The sequence below is a fragment of the Corvus kubaryi genome, unplaced genomic scaffold, assembly GCF_017639235.1.
Source record: "Corvus kubaryi isolate FWS band 111438036 unplaced genomic scaffold, C.kubaryi_AGA036_p1.0 66, whole genome shotgun sequence".
NCBI classification, from domain to species: domain Eukaryota; kingdom Metazoa; phylum Chordata; class Aves; order Passeriformes; family Corvidae; genus Corvus; species Corvus kubaryi.
Genome location: NW_024582054.1, coordinates 4,066,657 through 4,091,178, shown reverse-complemented (window position 1 = coordinate 4,091,178; position 24,522 = coordinate 4,066,657). Strand labels below are relative to the sequence as shown.

The 24,522-nt window shown below is 39.4% G+C and overlaps 1 protein-coding gene across 7 annotated transcripts in view; it reads left to right on the top strand.

The window, feature by feature from the left end:
• Positions 1 to 24,522, top strand: part of ZFYVE26 (zinc finger FYVE-type containing 26) — a 49,356-nt gene that overhangs the window by 7,203 nt on the left and 17,631 nt on the right. For 5 of the 7 annotated variants that reach the window (XR_006019277.1, XM_042047254.1, XM_042047252.1 and 2 more), the window contains exons 6-27: positions 194 to 358; positions 1,445 to 1,533; positions 1,809 to 1,969; positions 5,231 to 5,413; positions 5,995 to 6,648; positions 7,323 to 7,412; positions 8,102 to 8,170; positions 8,771 to 8,922; positions 10,665 to 10,863; positions 11,184 to 11,447; positions 11,700 to 11,819; positions 12,088 to 12,252; positions 13,173 to 13,400; positions 14,808 to 14,913; positions 15,652 to 16,388; positions 16,950 to 17,146; positions 18,016 to 18,120; positions 18,723 to 18,845; positions 19,346 to 19,522; positions 20,677 to 20,923; positions 22,036 to 22,134; positions 23,803 to 23,960. Coding sequence is in view for 6 of the 7 variants with exons in the window: in XM_042047254.1 (XP_041903188.1) it covers positions 194 to 358; positions 1,445 to 1,533; positions 1,809 to 1,969; positions 5,231 to 5,413; positions 5,995 to 6,648; positions 7,323 to 7,412; positions 8,102 to 8,170; positions 8,771 to 8,922; positions 10,665 to 10,863; positions 11,184 to 11,447; positions 11,700 to 11,819; positions 12,088 to 12,252; positions 13,173 to 13,400; positions 14,808 to 14,913; positions 15,652 to 16,388; positions 16,950 to 17,146; positions 18,016 to 18,120; positions 18,723 to 18,845; positions 19,346 to 19,522; positions 20,677 to 20,923; positions 22,036 to 22,134; positions 23,803 to 23,960 (4,488 nt within the window). In the remaining variant the exon portion in view is untranslated. The remainder of the gene's footprint in view (positions 1 to 193; positions 359 to 1,444; positions 1,534 to 1,808; positions 1,970 to 5,230; positions 5,414 to 5,994; positions 6,649 to 7,322; positions 7,413 to 8,101; positions 8,171 to 8,770; positions 8,923 to 10,664; positions 10,864 to 11,183; positions 11,448 to 11,699; positions 11,820 to 12,087; positions 12,253 to 13,172; positions 13,401 to 14,807; positions 14,914 to 15,651; positions 16,389 to 16,949; positions 17,147 to 18,015; positions 18,121 to 18,722; positions 18,846 to 19,345; positions 19,523 to 20,676; positions 20,924 to 22,035; positions 22,135 to 23,802; positions 23,961 to 24,522) is intronic. The other 2 variants (XM_042047251.1, XM_042047255.1) reach the window with 2 other exon arrangements.

Sequence of the window (24,522 nt, the reverse complement as noted above, 5' to 3'; positions counted from 1 at the left end):
TTTTTCCTTAAGACAACTTTACTGATGGGTATCCTGATAGCTTGGACAGTGTAAATTTCGGGACATTCCAGATGCAGAATTTCACTCTTTTAGTGAAGCTAATATTGAAATGGCTACTTGCTTACATAGTCGGCCAGGCATTATGGGTCTCCACATTTTGGGAAAATTAGTACTTCTTCCTTTTATTTTCTAGGTGACTGCATTAGCTTTACTAAAAAGAGAAGACTACTCAGGCCTGAAGAACTTGTTGAGGAGAGAATTCAACCCCCTGAGCCGCCTCTTGGTGTTGTTAGGATGGACTCATTGTCAAAGCTTGGAATCAGCAAAAGCATTGCTATGGACTCTACACAAAACTCAGGTAAATCAGCAGAAAGCAAGTGGCAGTATCCCAGTCTGAGTCCAGATAATGCAATTTGTTTGCAAAAACACGTAAAACCAGGGAGTTTTCAGTGAGAATGTCAATCTTCCTCAAAATGGAATTTAAAAAGCTAAGATATTACAGTTGCCTTTCTTCTTGTTCCTTGGCCGTGGAGTATGACTGCAAAGGAGAGTCTGAAAGTTTCTCTCACATAAATTCATAAACAGCCTCTGCTGTTAACATGAGAAAAAAGACAGCAATGGTTGTTGATTAGTTTTGAAGAGAGCTGGAACATCTTTCTTTCATGTAATTTCCTCCAGTGAGTCATCCCTGGATAGTGACTTATTCAGGCCTGAGTTCAACAATGAGGTAGCTTGGAAATTCCCCATACTCATTCGCAAAGTGAAATGATAAATGACAAGAGCTGTGAGCAAAAGATCCACCTTGTTTGGGGGGCAGTCTTCATCTGTGCAAAAGAGACAGGGTTCCAGCTCTGAAGGTGTAGTTGCACTTTAGATGATGCCTGCTGGCTGGCTGAGATGTCAGAGATGGGGAGATGAGCAGCCTTGTACTGCTGGCTCACAGTGCAGACCTAAGCCAATATTGCCTTAAGGGAGTTACTATCTCTTGGTAATACACCCAAAGTCTATTCAGTAGCTTCTGCAAAGTTACTCTTAGATTTGATTTTAGCAGGCAGTCATCTGTAGTAGAAAAACACATGGAAAAGGAGAATAACCATCTGCTACCCAGTATGTCATCTTTCTAGTGCATGATTAGTTCTAGAGATTAGTTTTAGACTGTTACTAAGAGGCATTATTTTGCATTTTATAAGCTAATCTTGAAAAGGGATGTAGCCACCTTTCCATGGTCTGTAGATGTGTCAAGGGGAGGCTGACTGACTTTTATGTTCTTTCTGAATAGCCCTCCTTTGCTGGGTTTGTAATAAATCTGGCAATTTTCTGTATTTGAAATTTATTATCTAGGTAAAGAAGTCTTGCAAACATGCATATGTGACACAGGCTTGCTTCTGCTGTCTGGCTGGGAGATTTGTTGTAAAGAGATTCTTTTATTTGTCTTTCCATTTAGGATCTGTGCAATGATTCAGTATTGAAAGATTTTTGTGATGGGCTCTGGGCTCATGTGGAAGTTCTTGAATGGTGTATGCAGCAAAACAGGTAAAATGATCAGAAGGACTTTTTCCAAACTATGTTGCCAACTCTACCTGTTAAGTCAGTTTATGTATGCAAATAGAGAAGGTATTATTTTCTTGGCTAATCATCTAATAGTGACTGTATAAACAAGCTCTTAAAATTTTTCATGGGCTGCAGTTACACTCTTTGTTTTTCTTTTTAGTTGCAGTAGTTTGGTTCAATCAGAATTAGAGTGGGAGTTAAATCTTTAAATGTAGTTGAGACTTAAATCTGTGTCACCTCTTTGTTGTCTCCTGCAGTATTACTGTCCCAAGGAAGGTTCTGTTGCAACACTTGCACAATCTGGATTGCCACACTGTGGTGTACTCTCTGCATCATCTCACCAATCTTCTGGCACTGAATGAAGATGATGTTATTGAGCTTCTTCAGAAAGTTCCTGCTAGAGACCAACAGATGCAGGGTAAATGCATAGGGTTGTAAGAACACTAAAAACTCACAATCCATTGAGTGTGTATGTTCAGTACTTCTGCCAGGATTTGTTCTTTTGACCTGCTTCTGTAATTGTGGAAGATAAGTTACCAGCTGTTTTGTGGAAGAAATCTAGAGAGCATGTGGAAATTATTTTGAAATCCTTTTGGGGAATAAATTGTCTTTCAAGAAGGAGTTGTGAGATCTCTTTGATCTCACAAGGACAGATTTCTGAAATAGCTTTTTCAAGATGGTAACAAGATTTTGCACATGCTCATGATATGCACTTCTCATTGTAACTTTTGTACTGTGTAATACCTTTAGTTTGAAAAGAAAGTGTATGGTTTGTATTTCGGTGCACTTTAATTTAAAATCAAAGAACAAAACCAGATGAAATTGACAATATCTTGTACTACAACATCTTTGTTTTTGAAAGATATAAAAAGTGGAGGCTTTTTATTCTAATATAAATTTAAATTTAATGTTTAAGTTAGTAATGCTTACCTACAGCCTATGTTTACATCACTCCTGCCTCACTTCTTTCATCTTCACATGTTCCAGTTGGGTGCCTAAAATACCTGCAACTACCAAACACATTGGATCACTTAAAAGTGAATCTCCTTGGACACTCTTTTGATTGTAGCCTATCTCCAGGTTCAGCTGCTGCTATTTTAAAGCTGTTTTCTGATAGGACTTCTTAATAATGATAGAGAAGCTCTGTTTTCCTGCATGTACTAGAACCTAAGAAGCTGCAATTTTTTGTGTCTTATTTCTTTTACATTTGTGAATTTGGACATGTGTAATTTCAACCTGAGTTGTATGGAGAGCTCTCAGTGATGGATGTCACACAGATTTTTCCAGATTGCCTAGTGGGAAGTAGGTTTCTCTTCTTCCATTATCATACTGTTGTAATGTTGGTTTCTGTTCCTACTTTCTCAGGTTTTGGTGTTAAAATTATCATAACACTTGTCTTGAATAATCTTGAAAGATGTAGTAATTGGGACTCTATATAGATCCTTATTTCCAGTGCCCTGCTTTCTGAAATTGTTTTGTTGTTGCTAGTGTTGTGGGATTTTTTAATCAGTTCTTACATTTTAATTATTTTCTGCTTAAATTCTGTCAAAGCCTTTCAAAAACAGGAAGAGGCAGTCCCATCATATCTTCTGGGAGCTGCATGACTGTAGCAAAAGAACTCTAGCTGTGGTTTCTCTTCTTTTTTTTTACATGGCACATTAATTTATGGAACTAATTAATGGAAGACAAGTCCTCCTTCTCTTTTCAATCCAGCAATTATTGCAAAATTCAGATGATTCTGTAAGCACATCTTAATAGAATCTTCTTTAAAATAATCTATTTTGAACCTTAAAGGGAAGAGAGGAGTCATAAACTTTTTTTTTGTCAGACATGGTAGTGTTAACAGGCCTTTTCCTCCAATCACTGCACATGCTTCCCTCTCTTCCTCTTCTTTTTAGTACGCATCTGTCAGCTGCAGTAGTGAAACCAGAGTAGTGGTACTGATAGACAGTCGAGTTCAGGCTTTGCGTAACACTGTTTTTGATCAGTCATGGTGAGCAGCAATTTCCTCATGAGTTACAATATTCAGGAAGTTGTTAGTATTTCTGGCATAGGAAAAACAGTGCCAGTAGTTAAAGGATTGTTCTTCCATGTTGGTACAAGGAAAAGGATTGGTTTAGGTACAAGTACTGACACAGACACACTGCATCCAAGTCTTTCCACGTCTGAGGTAGAAGTGTATTAAACTTACTTTTGATTACCAGTATTTGTCTTATAGTATCTCTAGGTAACTACTTCTCTTTTCCAGAGGATTGTATTTATCAAGTCGCTGGCTTTATCTGCCTGAAGTCCTCTTAAGACAGTGATATTGAGAGCTATTTGGGTGTTTACGTATTAGTGTAGAGCTGCTGGGCAACAGTAGAATTTCCATAGCCATTTACATAGAATTTCCATAGTGGGTTCTGCAAAGGATTCATACTTGGATGTCTCCTCAGTTCTGTCTGCTGTCTACATTGTATTTTCCATCATTGTCGCTGTTTAGAATTGAAGTGATAGGGAATAACTGTTGCCAACTGTTTATGCCCTCAGTCCTGTTGCCTTGGCTGCTCTGTAGTTTTCAGAAGAGTTCAGACTGGTGCTTTTCCTTGTGGTCATACTCAAACTTTGTGGAGAACAGCACTGAAACACTTTCTAGGTTAGGTAATTCTGTTCAGTCCCAGAATTTGGATGTGGACATTGTCAGTACATTGTGCTTTGTACCAGTGCTTTGTTTAAAAAAAGCAACTTGGCTAACGCTTTCCCTGCATGACAGCAGGTAGAGGGACAATCTATCACTTGAATAAGAATACAGGACAGTGGATTCCAAGCACTAATTTAACACTCTGTGTGGTTGTCGGGAGTTTTTTGTTTCTTTCTTTGTTGTTTCTTTGTTCTTTTAACCTTTTTGCAGTAGTTGGATAATTCATCTAAACTCAACATAACAGAATATATGACACTATATTGTGTTCCTGGGTGAAGGAGATGATGATGTGATTTTTACAATTTGCAGCTGTGCTGTTCTGTTGTACTAAGAAGGGATCATATCTCTGGCATGTGATGCCTTTCCTCAAAAAAAACCCAAAGGGGAGGAGAAGTGGATGCAGTACTTCTCTAGTTTGGCTTTATTATAAATGTATGAAGGAAACTGTGGGACTGTACTTCTTCTTTAATTAGTTGCAGATTATATTTGATCTATTGTGTCAGCCACTGTGAATCATCTGTGATATCTATTTATTAGTACAAATCTGAAGAGGTGGTGGTACCCTATTCTTACTGCAGTCATAGCCTGTCTACACTGTTTCCCTACTTATCTGCTGTGTACTAGAACACAACATTCCAAGATGCTGAAATGAAACAGGATTTGCCCCTCTGCAGTATAGTTAACCACATACTGCTAATGACAGTCATTATGAGTGATTTTTGTCATTCTACACTGTAGCCAGGTCCTGTTACACAAGTTCACAGAAAATTTCCTTTTTAGAAGGGGATCCAGACCTGGCATTTCTGTGCCCATCTGTTGTGGGTTGAGTTGTTTGGGCTTTTTTTCCCAAAGTAACAGTGAGATAGATCAAAGCTGAGACAAAAATGACGCTGAGGAAGAAAGACTGGATAAATATTGCTGTGCAGGAACTGCAGGAGAAAATTAACTTGTTTTCTTGTCTACCTCCTACCCCATCACTGCCCTGGTTTCCCTCCACAGCAGCCGCACTCCCTAACACCCTGAGTCAGCAGCGCAATCTGGCACTCTTCCGAGCGTTCTGTGCCATGAAGTATGCAATCTATGCTCTCTGTGTGAATTCACACAGGCATGCCAAGTGCAAGGATTGTGTACACAGCCTTCTTGGTGATATCCCTGAGGATACAGCTTTTGGAGAACCAGCAGGTGATTGGCCTCCTTTCTCAGGTTCAGTAATGTGTGCTTCTCCATCCAGTTTCTGGGCTCTGAATTATCACTTAGTATTGGGATAATGTTGCACCTTGTATACATATGGTGTTTTATTCAGTGGGCTATGGATGCTTTGCAAGCAAGTCTAATTGTATTTCTTTGAGATGTCGTTATCTTTAATGAATAAGCTACCAGCCTTGTTTTAAAACGTTTAAGGTAATTATACAAAAAATGTAGTGCAAAAAGGAGGTGATACTAGATATAGGATGGTAGTGACAGGGATAATTTTGTAAGAGCTTACGATTTCCCAGAGCTGAAACTGATTTAATGGCTAGAATGGGTGTAATCTGAATTTGCACATCATTGAACAAAGTGATAATTGGCATTACTCAGAGGGAGGAGGCACACTACCTTTCTAAATGTAAATTGTTGGACATATATTTACTTGGTGTTTGGAGGAATGATTGGGCCTGAGCCACTGGGCTAGTTCCCTCTTCTGTGATTTTCTTAAAAGGCACAAGTTGGAACAAGGAATTCCTGAAAAATGTAGTAATTTATTTTTGTTTTTAATTGTACAGATTGCTCTTCAGTATTTCCTCAGTACATTGTGAAGTGTCAGCAGTTCTTAAGGAGTGTTCCTATTCCTCTGCGCCTGGAGGTTTTGGAGAATATTTTCTCCTTGCTTTTTGTTTCCTATAGTGACCTCTATACTGAGACTCCTCTACCTGAGGACTATGCAGAGGATGAAGACCTTGACAAAAAGAGTGCTCCTCTGAGTGTAGAAGGCAGTGCCAGTCGGCAGCCGTGTGCCTCACAAAGTCCATGGCACATAACAGAGGCTGAAAAAAAATCAGAGAAGCATCTGTTGGCTGCACAGACAGCTCACACAGATACCCGAGATCTTTGTGACTCCATGGTAGATGGCAAAAGCTGTGAAACCTGTAAGCCAAGCTACCTGGATCTGAAACACTTCACCAGTGGTGTTACTGGATTTTTAGTGGATGACGTGGCCATGGAGGCCTTCCTCACATTGCTTCTCAACCACTTGGAAGAAATTCAGAGTTCTCTCCCATGGGACTCCAGTAATGTGCTTCGAGAAGAGCTGGAGCTTGTTGAGTGCTTGAATCTTTCTGCAAGCAGAGATGCCTTTGGAGGTCGCGTGTTGCAGTTTTCCAAATACCTTTCTGAAGCTCACTGGCGATACAAGGTGGTGATGAGTAACAGAAATGCAGGTAGGCTTTGTATTTGGCGCTTTCTGATATGTTACAGCTGTCCAGACAGTGATCTCAAGGCTAAATTCCCTGAGCATCTTAATGAGGGAGCACATTTTGGCAGATACTGGGAGAGTGGCCTACTTAGAGATCACCTGGTTCTTGCATCGTTTTCCAATAGAAGTGATCCCTATTCTAATCAGAAAGTTTGGGGTTTTTTTCTCTTTTCCATCCCCTCTGGATGCACTGCTTCTGTTTGCCTTTGTCCCGCCAGTGTCACAAGTCACACTGCAGTGGTATGAAGGGACATGGTGATGTTGGATCCAGTGCAAGCCGAATAGTCTCAGCTCATTCATGGACAGTGTTGATTTAGCCTAGTCTGGAAACATGTTAGGAACATGTATCAGAGGTTGTGTTACTCTGGATGATTGTTGAAGTAGCTAGAACAACGCACTCAGGAACCTGTTTCCCACCCTTCTCCATAGCCCATAACTTGTTAGCCCTGCTGCTGTGAGATTTTGTCTTGTATCACATGTAGTTTATTGTGTATCTCAGATCATGTAAGCTCCATGTCCCAAGAAAGACTGGGCAGTCTGGACCTTAAATACTGCAAGTTTGCAAATTTGTGTTCAACTGTTTCTCAAGTCTCCCCCTATAAAGCTATTTGGTAATGTTTTTGTTTAAATACTTCACAGAACATCAGTTCACAGCCTCCAGGAGATATTGCTCTTCAATCAGGTGCTCCAGCTTTAAGAAACGGAGTAGATATCGGAGGTACAAGACAGGTGGGTTGAAAAAGTGACTTGGAGAAGACATTTTTGAAAAGTGCATCATTTTGCTGAGCTCATGCTGAATGCAATTAGATTTCATGGCCTAGGAGTAGAGAAGTAGATTTATTTCCTTCAATTTTCTAAGTAATTTGAAGTATCTTAGTCCAGTTCCACTTGGACTGAGATGGTTTTGTAAAGCTCACCTGCACAAAGAACTTCTTCCATATATAGTCTGATTTGGGGCAGGGGAGAGCTTCAACTACAGTACTAATTTTTCCCTTTCTCCACTATGTCCTATGACTGTTTGGTATATTTTCATACCTATTACAATATTATCTAGCATGTGAATTAACAGGAATTTGTGGCATAAATTGGCAGCCTTAGGAGACAGTTGTGTTCCTCACCTTTTTTCTATTTAGCCTTTGAAAGGCATGTCTGGTTTTGGAGTGGCATGTTCCAAAATAAGAAGCTTCAAAATATCTGACATGAGTCACTGATGGGCCACCCCAACATAGTCTCTAGCCTAGCATTTTCTTCAAATCAGCAGTTTTTGCTTTTATCATAGATGTCAGTGGTGGCTCATCTATGAGATATTCTTGAAGATCCCTTGAAGGTTGCCTAATCTGTTATTTGCAATAAGTTTTAATTACCTTGTCTAATAAAAGTGCATTTAATGTGCTGGTTTTGATTTGTTTCCATTTTAGATGGGAAAGAGGGAACTTCCAGTCCATCATTAGAAAGTACAAGTAGCGAGCTAAGCACCAGTACCTCAGGTATTAAGCCACAAAAGTAGTATTTCTTTGTATTTTCAATGTACATGATGAAGAATTTGCTTGACTAGTTAATGTGAATTACTGCTGTGTGCAGGGCACTTCTCAGAGTTCCCATTTTTGGATGATTCTTTTCTAGTCAGAATAGTACATGTGTCTTCTGGAATAAGAGACTTGGATTTTTCTTGGTAATTTGGCTTGCAGGAAACAGTATGCAATGTAGTGACCTGCAAACCATCAAAAAAGTTAATGAACTGATATTCATGTAAGATAAGGCGTGCTGGACTGATTTAATAGGTCAGATGCTTCAGGCTTCTCCCTTTATCCGTATTGAACCAGTGCCTCGCACTGTATGCATGTTATGTAGCTGCTGAACAGTGTTACACGGGGCTGAGATCCAAACAGCAAGTTCTGACCAAACAGTGAAATGTTATGAGAATTTATAACAGGATGTTTATGTTGACCTCTTTAACCTAAAACTTGCTTGCAACTCTGCTCCTATATTTTTGTGTTGTATATGTGAAATGCTGTTATCTGATAGGTGGCTGATATTTGGTGAAATGTGTTTTCCCTGATAGTATACTGATTAATTCTGTCTTGCAGAGGGAAGTACCAGTAGTGTGTCTGGCTTGAGTGATTTGGAAAGCAGGGCAAGACCACATCAGCAGAACTCCCTCATTCCTATGATGCTTTCCCCACCAGAATCACTGTTAGTTTCTTGTGTTTTGAGAGGAAACTTTGTGGAAGCCCACCAGGTAAATGAGATGCATATATTTCGATTTTTGAATGAAATTCCTGCTTCTGCATTTAGCAAACATAGGGCTTCCAAGTGAAAGAATTACTTCAGAAGTAGAAGCAAGTGAAAGGAGCAAAGATATTCCAAACCAACATCCCACAGATGCAGGGTTTCTTCTGCCTTGTTATATAAAAATGCTTTCTCTAAACCTGGGTTCTCAAAGTATGCAAATGTTTGATGAGAGCTAGTCAAGCATAGTGTTTCAACTGACTGAAGAACACAGAGAGCTCACGAGGTCTCATGAGGAAGCAGCATCTGAACTGCTTTATTTAATCAGTTTTTCAAAACCATGACACTCTGCCACTTGTAACCCTGGTAGAAACATGCAGAGGTGTTCCTTACCCAAAGCAGACCCAAAGCAGTGATTACATTCATTTGAAGGATGTATGTTTTGAGACTAAATTTGTGGTATTGAAAACAGGCGGTGATGCCTTAGGTTTTAACTTTCATTATTTTCCATATCCTGTACTGCCTAGTGTGCAGCTCTGAAGTTTCTTGTAGCCTGTTAACTTCTGCTCTCTTATGCTAGGTAGACATAACAAAGCCTCTCCAGGCCTGCTCTGCAAGGACACTCAGACCGTCCTAGGCCCAAAAAGTATAAACCAAAAGCCTCTAAAGGGGGCGGGGGGGGGCAGAGCAAGTTTGGGCAAATGGCATCATTAACTGAAGCTTTAATTGCAGAATTAACACTGATATGCAAATGAACCAAACCTATAAAAGTGTGAAGAACTCATGACCTGGGGTCCATCTTGGCATTAGCCTCTGGCTCCCCAGGGTGTACCTTTGAAGGCTCTTCAAATAAATACCTACCTTTATTCCCTTATTGTTGCCTAGTCTCTGTTCTTAGGTGGCTGCTTCAGGCATCAGCAGAAAGCCTTGAAAATTGACAGTCTTCATGTTTGTAGTTCTTTGCTCCCTCACAGCTGTGCATACCTTTCTCTGTGTGGCTTTTGAGCTGATGCTCTGAAAAAAAAGTCTTGAGGTGCATCAATGATTGGATCTTCTGTAAAAAGCTGTAACCTGGCTGAGTGTCAGATAGCCCTGCTGGAGCAGTTCATGTCACTTAAACATTGCATTAACATCAGGTTACTGCTCAGGCCATTAATTCTGCTTGATTCCAGGCATGCCACTTCATCGTTTTCCTACTTACAGGGCCAAAGAAGCATTTCGTTTTGCATTGTTGCCTTGACTTTCAGTATGACCAATGATAAAGCATTCAAGCTTGGTTTGTGTTCTGTTGTTGGTTTGGTAATAGGAACTTTCATAGCTCTGCTTAGCTACTCTGTGTTTACATTTCGAGAAGGTATTCCTTGCTGAATAAGAATTTATTTGAAATAGTTTACTTTGGAGGGCACACTTGATAGATACCTCTCATTACATAGTGTATTTAAACTGTGAAGAGTCATTCCGAAAGGTGTGGGTTATGAAAATCAATTCAGCCCTAGCCCTACAGCAAATAATAGATAAGCTTTATGATAACAGTTGAAAAACATCTCTGAGGGCCTTTTTCTCTTCAGGCACTTAAAACTCTCTAGGAGGAAACCCCTGGTTTTCATGTTGTGTCTGTGGGGACATTTTTCAGTTAAAGTATCTGTTTTATTTTATTCCTTCATCTCCTCTAAAGCCGCCCCCCAAGCTCTTTGACCTTTGAAAACTTCCTTTGACAGGCTCTGTAATTACATTTGTTGTTATTTTTGAAAGGTGGCTTTGATGTTTAATCTGGACACTTCCCCTTGCTATGGTGAATTGGTTTTCATGGAGCGTTACCAACAGGCAGTACGAGAAATGGCGAGAGTGGAGCACAATATTGAGAATCAAGCATCAGATGGCACTGGAGGCATCAGGAAATCTGGCAGTGGCCGTTCAACACTGCAAGCTATTGGGAATGCAGCAGCTGCTGGTAAGGACTGGGCTTTTTGAGATCTCACAAAGGGTTAGGGAGAAATGAAAAATACGAGAAAGCAGCTTGAATACTGTAAAAATGAGTGCAGTGTTTGTTCAGAAGGGTAAGTGGTGATTCTTTGAGTTAGAAAGAGACTACGAATGCTGAAATTTGCTGTCGATGCCCAGTTAGTTGCATCCATTCTACAGTAATTGGTCCATGAAGCCGGCCACCTACAGAATTATTTTCTATAAGGATTAAATAGTAGTTACCCATTGCAGGATCTGATCTAATTATGCTGTTAACCAGTGATTGTGTGTTTTTGATGGCGTGTGTAGGTATGGTATTTTATTCCATCTCGGATGTTACTGATAAATTGCTTGCAACTTCTGGAAGTCTTGCCCCTACTTGTCAAGAAAACTTCTGGATCAGGAACATTCAGCTGGAGCATACTCATCCTCTGCGAGAAGTCCTTGAGGACCTCAGTCCTTCAGCAATGGCAGCATTTGATCTAGCTTGTACTCAGTGCCGTCTTTGGAAGACGTGCAAACAGCTTCTGGAGACAGCAGAAAGAAGACTCTACAACAGCCTTGAAACTTGGGGTAGACTTTTCGTTTTTATGTTTATCAGCATGGGCCTGGGAACAGAAAATGCCTCTCTATGCTGTGTTGTTTGTGCTAACACCCAAGTCTTAATTAAATCTCATTTCTTACTTTCATGTTAGTGTCTCTTTTTTCCACTTCTAACTTTGGTTTTTGTCTTAATTAAATCTCATTTCGTACTTTCATGTTAGTGTCTCTTTTTTCCACTTCTAACTTTGATTTTTGTCTCCATTTGCACACTTACTGTTCCAGGCCACCGACCTGACTTTGTTTTACTGCACTCTGAAGGTGTAAAGGGTTTTCCAGCAGTTCTCCAGCAAATAAGTAAAATTCTCAACTATTCCTGCACATCACAAGGTCAATCCAGACCAGGTAGTATGCTTTGCTGGTTAAGGCTTTCTGTTGAAATGTGCTTAAATCAAATTCTTGTCTTCTGTTGCAATGTAAATTTGAACTTTCCATTTTTTAGCTTAGTATTTATAACAAAAAAGGTGATGGGGAAGTGACCTGAGCTCAATTCTGAATAATCTGAAATGCTCTGGTTTTTTGTATTATAGTATAGTTTTGGTTTTGTGGGCCGCCTTCTGTGCAAAAATCCTTGTCTTTGTTATAGTCGCTGTTTCTTTCTCCCTCTTTGTAGAGGTGTCAGATGAGAAAATAGGGAGTCCTTTTCGATGCAGTATTGTAGACCTTCTGCAAACTTGCTACCCTGCCTTGACTGAAGAAAGTATTACCAATGAAATTGTTTTATCACAAAACCTGGATCATATCCTAAAAGCATTGACATGTGTTGAACGTTCTGTGGGTGAGTTATTTTTATGAACATGAGGATTGATTGATATATGGATCTAAATTTTTGCTTTGGCCTTTCCAGACAGCAGTAAATCCAGTAGTAATGCTCTTTGACTTATGCACAAATATATATTTTAAAAATCATAAATGTAAAGGGTAAAATTTATCTGTAATTCTTATATTTGTTTTCAGAGCTAAAATTCAGAACTTGTCAGAGATGTTATTATTTGTCCTATTTCTATTCAGTCCTAGCAAGGAATTCGTTTAGGTTTATTTTAACATGGCACCTTATAGATAATTAGGTGTATTCGTGTATTCTTACTCTTGCTTTTTTTTTTTTTTTAGTAAAAGAATGGACATAAACTTAAAAAACCTTTGTAATATCATAATGCCTTCCAATTTTCATAGGACTGTCATAAAACATCTTTTCCACAGTTGCTTTTTCTTACAGCTCTCTTAATTACACAGCACTGGTATTTCTCTTCTTCTATTCACCAAATTTCTAAATGTTTTTTTTGTGTTCTTAAAATATTTAATGAGCAAAAATTTAGGAGAGCTCTAAGAGCTAAATGTTATAGAGCTCAAGGACTGGTCAACACCTGTGTTTTAGAATAAATCTTAATGACGCAGAACTAGAAATATTTTAGGTTTGCCTTAATATAGTTCTAACTTGTCAGAGCCATGGTTACCGATTTAGATGAACTATAGTTTTATTCTGCTGTGAAATTTTCCCTTGCTTTCAATTAAATTATAATGCTTATAGTGAAAATTTCTCTTGCTTTCAGTTAAATTATAATGCCTATACTGAGATCTATAATTGTGGAGAGGAAATTAAGCTAAAGCATTTCTCTCTTTCTCCCCCACCCCTCTGCCTCCTTTCTTCTTGACATTTAATCCTTGAATTTTGGGTGCATGTCTGTTCTCTTAAACCAGACTCTAAAGGGAGTCTGCTTGGCACCTTGGTGGAGCAGGGCTCTCTCAAACCGATGGAGCTGGAGAAGCACCTGGTTTGGAATCAAACACAGCGCCTGCTGAGAACTCTTGACCAGCATACCCAAACCATGCCAGAGAACAACATGCAGACAAACTTTGTGAAGGCCTTCCTTGACTACATCACTACACTGGCTGCTGTGGTGTTACGAAGCCTGAATGCAGAGCTGGGTAAGGGGTTTCTGCTGGAAAGTCTGAGCCTAGGTGAAGATATTCAGACTGTGTAGTGTGGCTTAATTCTGGAAAGTAATTGTGCAAAAATGGTTCCTTGCCAAATGTACCTCCTACCTGTGCATAGTCAGGTCTTTTGATTTCAACTGATTATTACTTCTTTTTTTTCTTTTATTTCATAACACTTAGGCCACCCACAGCTAACATAAAAATAGTTTATGTCAGTGGGAAAATTTGAACTGACCCAGAAATGCTAACTGACCCAGACTCTGCACTCCACTTGGACAAAACAAACAAACGTTGATGTCCAGAAATCCTTAGCACTACCCCCTGTAAGGCAAGATTGATTTTTGCATCCAGTGGATCAGCATACTGTATAATTTACAGCTCCCTTAGAGGCAGCAAGCACCCTGCTGCTCCACAGGGATAAGAAGAGTGTGTAGAAGGCCATGCAGGGGTAACCAGGCAGAATTTTTTTATAGAATCAGCAGATGATGGTGGTCCATGAAAAGGAATGTACCGTCAGCACATAAAGCTGACAGAAGAGCAGAACAATGCACTGTGCTAGGAGTAAAAAATTATTATCTGTGTTTTAAAGTTGACACTATTTGAGCTGCACTAATGTAAAATACCGCAGTACTGATTTCAGGGAATACCTTCCCAAGAGGATGAGAAAAAAGGGCAAAGATCTGTTTATAGACATGCTGGTTCAGCTCAGGTTGCTGCCATGCCAACTGTAACTTCTGTAAGGACATGATTTAGTCCTCACTGACTAACTTGCAAAGCCAAAAATTGCACAAAAATATTTAAGGGCTGGATGAGTTTGGGGGAAATGCTAGATGAAAGGAAAAGGTAAACTTAGGAGAATGTGTCCAAAGTTACTTGACATAACTCAGTAGTGGATACAAATGCTTTTCAGCAGTAGTGGGCAGGGTTTCACTCCTTTTGTAAAAGTACGTGTACACCTGTGAATTCCCTCTGCCCTTGCTAACTGACTTTGATAGAGCATGGACTCACTAATTTACATCCAGAGACTCATCAGAAACTAATTCTGCACGTTTCCTACTTCTCACCACAAATACATATTTTGGTGAAAGTTTGAAATAAACTGTTTGAACCTAGATCTTGCTTAAAGGCCAAAGATTTTCCATGCTACCTGTTTTGGTAATAAATCCAACGTAATGTGAGCCAGTGGTGCCAAGACTGAGAGGCACATCATAATCACAAATGCCTTGCCACTGACTCTGGATTTTACCATTCTAATGTGAATTTATAACCCTGTGGATTTAGTCAAAGAGGTTTCAGACTCAGGGCCTTAAAATTTATATTCCTAAAATAAAAGTTGGTTAGTGTATTCAGCTAATGTGTTTGTATTACAATAAATATTCTGGTGTTTTTTTTCCTAAGATGTATCTGCAGAAGTGAAAGTGGGAAACCCTTTTGTGCTGTTACAGCAGAGGCCATCTCAGCTGCTTTCCCAGCTTGTTTTTGAGAGACAAGTTCATCCTGACAGGTTGGTGCTTTTCAGATTATGTACTTCTGTAGGTTATTTTGGTATTGGTGACTTTGAACTTCAGCTACGATTAAGTTCTTTGGCTACTTATCACAGGTCATACAGCCTGCTGTGTCCCACCAGCTCATCACTTGATGCTGCAAGGATTGGTGTGCAGGGAGGAGCTTAGTCAGTGCCTTCTCCACCAACCTGAAGATTTTTAATTGGGAAAAGAGTGGCTCCATTTTTTAAAAATTACTGTCTGTTGTGGAGTGAATCTATGTGGATTTTTTTTTCAGCTGTGTGACAGTTCAGAGGAATGCACTTGCAGCTTGGCAGTGTAATACAATAAAATAGGCCAGTAGGTCTTATTAAGAATACTGGGCATGACTCTTGCCCTGATCAGCAGGTAAACTGGATAATCTAGACTCCTTCCATTTCAACTACTAAATTAGACTGGCATGGAAACTGTCTAATTTGATGAGGTAGCTTTTAAAAAGATGAGTACAAATGGTGAACTGTTTTAGTAGCTTGCATTTAGGTAAAAGTCAGTGTTTGAGGAGTAAGTTCCTTTGCTGTAAAGGAATGGCAGCATAAGCTCTGAGTTAAAATAGTGTATGTAATTTTCTTGTGTATGTATCTGTGAAGAATATTAGGGGGCTTGTGTTCTCAAAGCATTTAGAAGATTTATGAAAGTATGTAATTGTAAAGTACCTTTTGCATGTGCTGGGTAAGCTGGTTCTGTTTTCAATCCTACAGACTTTCTTCTCTCTTGGCTAAAGAAGAGTTAAACTTGAATGTGCAGCAAGTTATTGTTAACTCTTGCTGTGAACCACTGTCCTTGTGCAGTGCAAGGCAAAACAGCCAGGCAAAGTCTCTTCTGACAAACATCAGCAACTTGACACACCAGTGTGCCTACCACTGCCTGCCAGATGTTGAAATGCCTGTTCACAATTCTGCAGTGACCTCCGAGGACATCCCCACTCAGGCCACATCCTCTCTGAATGACTTGAGCCAGCACACACTGACTGCCTCCTCCCTGGACTTCCTGAAGTCTCAGTCGAAGCTAATGGCTGCAGTGGCATGTCTAAGTGCATCTAATATACAGAAAATTCACAAATCAAGTCTGTCGTGGATGGAATTTCGGGGCAAACGGGAGGTGCCCTTAGGCTTGGAACAGATTTCCAGGGAGTGTGAGGCATTGTTGAAGGACTTTCCAATATTGGAACGATTTCTTCTTGCTATGTTTGACCCGCTTCAGAATCAAGAGGAAGGTAGCAGTTTGGCTACTGTCTTCTCTGGCAAGACATACATGTCTCTGATTCTCCTAGGATTACATTCCACCACAGCTGTTAAAGTATTAATGGGAGTCTTTGAACAAGCTCTTGCTGCAAAGGATTGGGACAGAGCTATGAAGGTCTTGGATCTGTACAGTCAGGATGTGGAGGAAGTGGTCAATGTGAAGGATGCTGTGCTGAGTTGTGCAGCTGCTGAAGGTAAGAAGGATTAGGTCAGGCTTTTTTTTGTCTTTTTTTCTTTAATTTTTTTTTTTTTAATAAAGAATGCAGCCTGGATCAAGAGGTAGAAACTAAAGTAGTGATCGTTGGGCAAATCCAGAGATGGAAATAGTTCCTTTTCCTTCCTTCATCCTGAATTTGCTTTCTCTGATGGTGTAGTTTCTGTTTCACAAATGTGCAAATCCTGTCCAATTTAGTACAAGAGAACTGGAATGAATCTGTGGTGTTACTTTTATGTGAAGAGCTGAATACATCAGGACACAGTAATCATTGTACTGTTAATAGAACATCTCTTAACAGCAGTGTCATTGTCATGCATGGATGATGTGTCCTGTGAAAGGTGCCTTTTGGAGTCTGAATAGTAACTATTTGATGCTAACTTTGGATGCTTCCCAAGAATCTGATGCTTGGGATGACTCTTACAAAGATTTTTCAGCCCTGTCATTGTTTCTTTTGTTAGTGTGATCCAGTGAGGATTTTTTTAAAATTTTCTGAATTACAGAAACTGAATTTCAAATTAGTGTTTTGTTTCCTCCACAGATAAAGATGGTTGGCAATACTTGTTCCCAGTAAAAAATGCAGTGTTGAGAAGTAGACTGGCCCTGCGCTGTCTGGACAAATGGCCCCTCGATGCCTGTTTGGAAATTCTAGCTTACTGCATTTCTGATCTGGGCATACCTCATGAACTAAAAGCCAATCTACAGAGCAGGAAGAAGGAACTTGAGGTTTATCAAAAGGTACAAAGTCATTCTTCAAGTAACCAGTGAGATGAAATAGGCAGCAGGAAGCAAATATTGCTTGCCTTCTGAAAAGTTTTTCTGAAAAGTTGGTTCTTATTTTGATCATGAGAGGTTTTCAAGTCTTCTATCGAAAACTAAGTTCATGTGAAGTGCTGTAGTATCCAATTAACACCCAGCTTCATCCTTCATAACTTTCCCATCTCCTATTAGCATTCAGGTCTGCAAACATGTTTAAATATAAACGTTTATGGGAGTCTGATTGTTTTGCAGAGTATTTTCCATTCTATGCAAATTGTAGAGCCTCTGGAAGCTTTCCATGGCAGTTAATCATTTTATAAGTTTGAGAAATGCAGAGGGTGTGCAAGACTAGTGGTCCAAGGAGCAAGTTTGTATTGCAGTCAGTTCTAACTGCGGGGTGGTGCAGATACCCAGGTTAAGTCAGACAGGCTGGCCTGGAGTTCAGCACAGACTGAAAAGCCAAACAGCAAAAAAAGAAGCCATCCCTGCTGATTTCTGTCTGGTGGGAGTTCTGCTAACTGACAGCTCAGTTGTCTCTCTGTTAGTGCCAGCAATGTCTGCAGTAAATGTGTGCTTTACATCCATAATTATTGCCATCTAATCTTTCAAAAACCTTCCCTTATAAATGTGCTTTATAGACTCACATCTGTGAGAATGTGGAGTTTTTTTGGAGTGCAAGGGCATTACATCATCCCTGAAAAGGGCTAGAGATAAATGTGGATCTCCTTTTTGACTTTATCTCTCTATGAAGCAGCTCTTGATGTGATCAGCTCAGCTGTTTTCTTAGGCTATTGATTGCCATAAATTAAAATTCTAGAATTTGTGCTACTCAGTATTAACTTTTTCAGATTTTGAATGTGCAAAATGAACCATTGTGGAATGACTGGCAGGATCTGAAAAAAGCCTGCACTGATGACCCCCAGGCTGTCATGAATATCATTCTGAAAGCAAAGGTTAGACATCATCATGTGAATTTTGTTGAATTAGAATGCATTAAAATTTGAGTAAATAAATTCGTTGAAATGGCATCTTAAAACAATGATTAGTGGAGATTACCTTGGGGGGGGAAGGATTCCTTTACTCAGTTCTGTGCTACAGAAACAAATACAGATCTGTGTTTAATGTCGAGGTTTACATGTAGTTAATAATTCTTAAGTTTAAGTTATAATTCTTACTCTGAGATGTAACCTGTTATTTTCTTTTACAATTCTGAAGATTTTAAAATAGCATGACTTTGGTCATAATATACATTTGATTATTAGGTAAATGCTAATATTGTAAATCTGGTTGGCTTTAAGTGTCTTTCTGAAAAACTAACTTGTTTACTGTAAGGTAAACAAGGTGTTTTAAATACAGGCTGTGACTGACAAAATTGACTATCATCTTTTTCCCTTGTCAATGCAATTATTTTTTTTCATCTGGGAGAGGAGTCTAAGCTACAGAATCTGTTGAAGTTGAACAGAACTTTGGGAGAAACAACTGTATCAGGGAGGGTAGAGTTTGTCCTTTTATTTCTTTTATTTTTACTTTTTTTTTTTTTTTTTTAATTCTTTAGGATTATGAGTTGTGTGAGAAATGGGAACACTTGTATCCTGTCCCAAGAGAAGACTTGATCAACCTTCACCGTGAGCACCTCCTCCACTTACTGGAGGTGGGAGACATGGAAAAGGCATTGCAGGTAATAGCAAGGTACTCTCAGCCTTATATCCATAGGTCAAATAAGTTGACAACTGTTTTCCCTGCCTTCTTGTGTGTTTTCATGGTCTTTTTGGTTCCACCCTTAAGAGATGCTATTTGCTTAGATAAGCTTTCAGGATCCTAGCTCTCCCCTATTCTACTTAAGTGAAAATCCAGCTTGGCAATTTAGTTCTTGGACCTAATAGCATAAATGTCACTTACATGGAAATACAAGGCTCCTTTCATTTGAAAAAGCATAATGAAGCATGTCACTGCTGCTTAAGCAGAAGATACAGGAGTGAAACCAATAATATGAATTGGTCAGTTGTGCTTCAGTGCCCAAATTAGTGGTGTGAACTTTTTTGATTTTAATAAAGATGGAACTGTCACTTAGCGGATAACTTGCTTTCTGGAACATTGTAGGGTAATAATCTGTCATGGACAGAAGGCTGCCTTCCAGGAGCGTTGTAGGGTTTCACTGTGTTTTGTTTGGTTTTGTAGCTTTTACAAAGAATCGAAGACCCTGGTGTTTGCCTTGCCATCAGTGAACAGTCCCTTGACCAGCATCTGAACTTGGCAGCCTCTCACTTCTTGGCTGATTACCTCACAGCTCACTTCTATTCCAGTCTGACAACAGCACGCCGAAATGAAATCCAGGCACTCTATATAGGATCAAAGGTCAGTAAAACCCCTACCCTGAGGGATTAGCAGCAAAAAACAGTTGTATAAGTAATTTTGTAATGCATAATATTTCCATAATATAAAAAGCCTGTAGGTTTTACCAGAGCATTCTCACCACGTAAGGTCTAAGATCCTGAGTCTCAGGATCCAAAGGAAAGTTAGAAATGGCTTAAAGTTTCTCTTCCACTTCTCCATTTTTGCATTTCCATGTTATGAGGTGGTTGTAACTCTCAATGTGAACAAAGAAGTCTTGTGTTTGAGCTGTGGGGAGTGGAGGAGCACACAGGCTGAAAGAGCATAGGGTGGAATAAAATAAAATAGTGGAGTTTATCAAAACAGTTGCTATTTTCGTCCCAATTGAAGAAGGAAATATTCTCAACTTACTCTCTGTGTCAGTAACACCAGGTGTCCTACATATGCCCACCTGTATGGTGGTCTTTGACTTCATGTTTCTCCAGGTGCCTTCCAGAGGTAGACAGTATCACTCTTCTTTCTGGATGGCCACTGCCTTTACAGAAGCCACACAGGTTCTGTGCTCAGCCTGGGAATAGATGCATTAATCCACAGATTACCTTAGTTTAATGTGTTACATGTAAACAAAATGCAGTGCTTTTGGTAATGTCTGTTTTGGTGTAGGACTGCAAACAGCAGCTTGCTCCAGTGTGTTCCAAAATGGTATTTTGCTGGGCTGCCTGTTTCCTTACTTGTTCCTTCTGAAGACATGACTTAATTTGAAAAGTCCATCTAGAGAAGAATTGCTCTTATTTTCTCCTCTTAACATTTCCTCAAATGACGGAAGGATAAGGATTGGGCTAATATGCTTTTTATAAGCTTATTTTAATAAGAGAATGTGCTGTACTCTCCTAAAACATACTTGTCACAGGGTCACAAAAGGTTTTCCACTCTTCGATATCCTCTGAAATGAGTCAGTCTTTTATAGAATGGAAAGTGGAAGCTAAGTAATTCTGCAAGTCCATTCAGTAATTCTGTAAGTAGGAATCGGTCTGAGAAGTCCCACCTCCTTTTTTCGACTTCCAGCTGTTATTTCATTCTCTGCATAAGTTGTTGCTCTAGTTTCTTCTCTTTATCTCACAGAAACACAGATTTGAAGGTGTCTAATTTTATGATACACTTTTTTCTTTGTGTTTCAGGTGCTGCTGACTCTGCCTGAGCTCTCCCGTGTTAACTACTTCCACCTCTCCTCAAGGCCACTGCTCATGCTGGAACAGCTTCTCATGAATATGAAGGTGGACTGGGTAGCTGTTGCTGTGGAGACACTGCACCAGCTCTTAGCTGGGCAGGAAGTCGGTTTTACTGTAGAAGACATTGACAATTTGCTTTCCAAGTATGCAGAAAAAGCTCTCAACTTCCCTTTCACATTAAAAGAAAAGAGATCAGGTAACTGTCTATCTGATGCTGTGTTTCATTTGGGAAAGAAGGGCCAAAATAATTTCAGCAATCATGCCATAACATTTTTTAGATGTGTGCCTCCTGTCTCCCTCTAGCCCAGAATGTGTTCTTAAAGTCTTTGCCTTTCTTGTAAATGGATGTTTTCAAGGACCAACAGCTTCAAAAGTTTCTCAGATATTCTCTGTTGCTCTGTTGTTCTTTTCTGAGGTTTCTTTTCCTGTATAATACTGATCAGTTTTATTTTACATCTGTTTAATGCAAAGTCACTGACAACTTAAGCGCTTCTAAAGCCTGCAGCCAACTGCATCTTCCCTCAAATAGAATGGGGATTTAGTTTTCTGTAATATTTCCTCCTACCATAGTCCTATTCCTTTTTCATATAGAAAACTTCTACTTGTAGTTCTGTTTAACAATCTCATTATGGTTCTCCTTTCTGGTTTGCCAATCCCTTCGCATCCATGTTGCCTTTGAGTCTTGTGCACCTGGCTTCTTTTAAGGTTTACGACTGGAACAGCAGAGGGTGCTGCAGATCCATTGCAATACTTTTATGTCACTGTATTAAAAACGTATGGTTCTGTACCTATCTGTATCTATTTATACCTGCTGATATGGTACCAGTTTGCATTATGCCAGTTTCCAAGTGTTGACTTCATTTTGTGATTTAAAGATGCAGGTCTTGCTAACATAAAAGCATCAGACTTACCTATCTCTTCTTGCCAAATTATCTATAACTTCGCAAGTATGAATGTTCATTCCGCTGCAATGTGAAGCATTTAATATTTGCCATGAGCATCTTGTGTCAACCAATTGTTTTCACATCTCTGCTGTATTGTTCCTTTACCTATCATTACTCCATTGCTTCGATAAGGATCCTTTTCTTTGTTTTTTAAGTAATTGAATTTTGTATAGTTTTGCATTAATTGCTGTGGACTAATTTTCATGCAAACAGTTATTTGTGATTACATAGGTAGTCCTGTTTTGTGCTGACATTCTTACATACTCCTGTGAATGGATTCCTCTAATCTTCTTGAAAACAGATAGATGTATTGGCCAGTATTGTCCTCTGATTTTCTTTTTCCCCTTTCTTCCCTTTGGCCTAGATTCTCTGATACGTATCCAAGAAAGTCTCAATCAGGTATTGGAGTGTGAAGCATTGTCTAAATCAGGATCATCAGAACTATCTCCTGGCAGCTTTACTGGTAAGGTTAAGACCCTGGTCCTTGTTGGGGTTTAACCTTAGCAGCAACCACAGCTGCTTGATCATTCTCCCACCAGCCCCTTCACAGGTGGGAGGTGGAGGAGATTTGGAAAAGGGTAAAACCTGTGGGTTGAGGTAAGGACAGTTTAGTAACTGAAATCAAGTAAAATATAATAATAATGATGATGATGAAAAGGGAGATGAGAAAAAAAGAAGAAAGCTCAAGAAAAACAGATGCTGTATAATACAGTTGCCCACCACCTGCTGACCAACACCCAATCCATTCTCCAGCAGAGATCAGCTTCTCCCAGCCATTTTCCCCCAGTTCATTCACTGGGTATACCATTCTATGGTCCTTGAATTTTTTGGTCCTTGAATTTTTTTTTTTCCTAGGATCCCTCTTGTGACCTGAGGAAAATAGCATACCTTATATTCTCTGGCAGGCTCCACTCACAGTCCTCAGGCACAAAAAAATGGAAACTAAGTAATTTAAGCCAAAACAACTGGAGAATATTTGTAGCCAAGATACAACCAAAAATTCTTCTGTAGGTTCTATTCAGCAACTAATGCAAGAGATGCACAGTCTGTGTGTGCTCTCAGGGAAAGACTAACCAAGAATATCCTCAGACCTCCAAGGATGATGATTCTCAGCAAGTGATGGGTCTGAACTAGAACTGCAGAATGATATCCTGATCTACAGCTTAGTGTGTCTGAACTATTTCCCGGTTCTGTATCCTGAACTGAAGACTCTTCTTGCTTACAGGAAGGGATAGCAGTGTTTCGGATTGGGCTGTGTAGCTCTTCAGTTTTTTCTTATAATGGTCAGCTTAATATCTCTATTCCTGTTAGGAAACTTGAATGCATTGTCCTTTAATGTTTCTTTGCAATCTGATACCTACTTGAATAAGACTTAGTTAGCTTTAGTGAAATGGAGATTTTTGTTCTTCTTAATTGCATATTCATGTACACAGAAGGTGGCTTGCAGGGCTGCAGTGACATGTTGAACTTTTCCATTAATCCGTTGTGTAACTGACTCACATCATATGAACTAAAAGCCTATCTAATACTGTAAATTTCATTCAATGAGTATTTCATTGTCGGGGTCAAAGATCCCAAAGGCCAGACTTAAATTCCTGCCTCTGTGAACTGATTTCCCCACTGTAGGTTGAAAAGGGGACCGGAATAGGGAGGGATATGCTGTTGCTAGTCATAGCACATCTCTCCTAAGATAACAAAGGAAACTCCCCATCTTCAGGAGTGTCAACACTGGGTATAATTAAGATTCTGTTTTATGCTATATTGCTTTTTGGTATCCAATGACCATGGTATTTTTTTTTTCTTCCTTCTCCAAGTCTCTGCATGTAATACAAGAACAGATGTTGACAAGTTGTTTTATACCTCTCTAATTGTTATGGTAAAGGTATCTTAATAAGCATGTACTTTTGCTTATGAGCATTGAAGTGCTATAAGTTTACAATCTTACAATCCTAGTTTAAAGCATATATATTCCTTACACAATGTTATTCTGCCATGCCTAGCTGAAAGATAATGATAGTCAGCTTGTGAGGCAGAAAGCTCTTATAGCCTCATTAAGTCCATAGAGTTTTCTGAGATGCTATTAAACAGCTTAAATCCCATTCCATTTTTTTTTGGCCTGGCTCATTTTCAGGTGTAACCATATCTGCAAGTCCCAGAGACAGAAGTCTGCAGCAGAACTTGTTTCCTCAAGAATTTGTGCCTCCTGAGAAGCCACCACCAAAGCAGCAATGGATACCTGATGACACTGAAACGATATGTATGGTTTGCAAAACTGAACGCTTTACTATGGTAAGGAGCAAAAATGGAGTACAGACATTCCTAGAACTGTGACCTTAATATGAACACTTCCTCACAGTCTGTTTCCTGAAAGACCCAAGCTATTTTAGCAGGTTTGTCTGCATCACCATAGGCCCAATGAGATTGCCAGTCCTTTGGTATTTAACCATTGGTTTTTATTTAGAGTGGTCAAGGAGACTGGCAACAGTTAGCTCCTTGCAGAGCTCTGTGAAGTGATAGAGCCTAAAGAGGAAATCTCGTCATCAAACAGAAGACAACTATGGGATCTCAAAGATGTTTAACAACAGCAGTATTAATATTTCAAAAGGCTGTCTAGTTGACTGTGCTGGCAAGAAATAACGTGATCACTGTAAGATTCAGATTACAAGTATAGAAAATTAAATCTTTGCTGTTGGTTACACTTTTATAAAACCTATTGTTTCACAGAGTACTTGAGCAACTGCATTGATGCTCTAAGGAAGAAGATTAATTTTTAATTATGCAGGTGTGCTGGCAGTCTGTTATCTTCTACTGCTTAGAAACAGTACTGTTTTCTCAAAAGTATCTGTTGCTT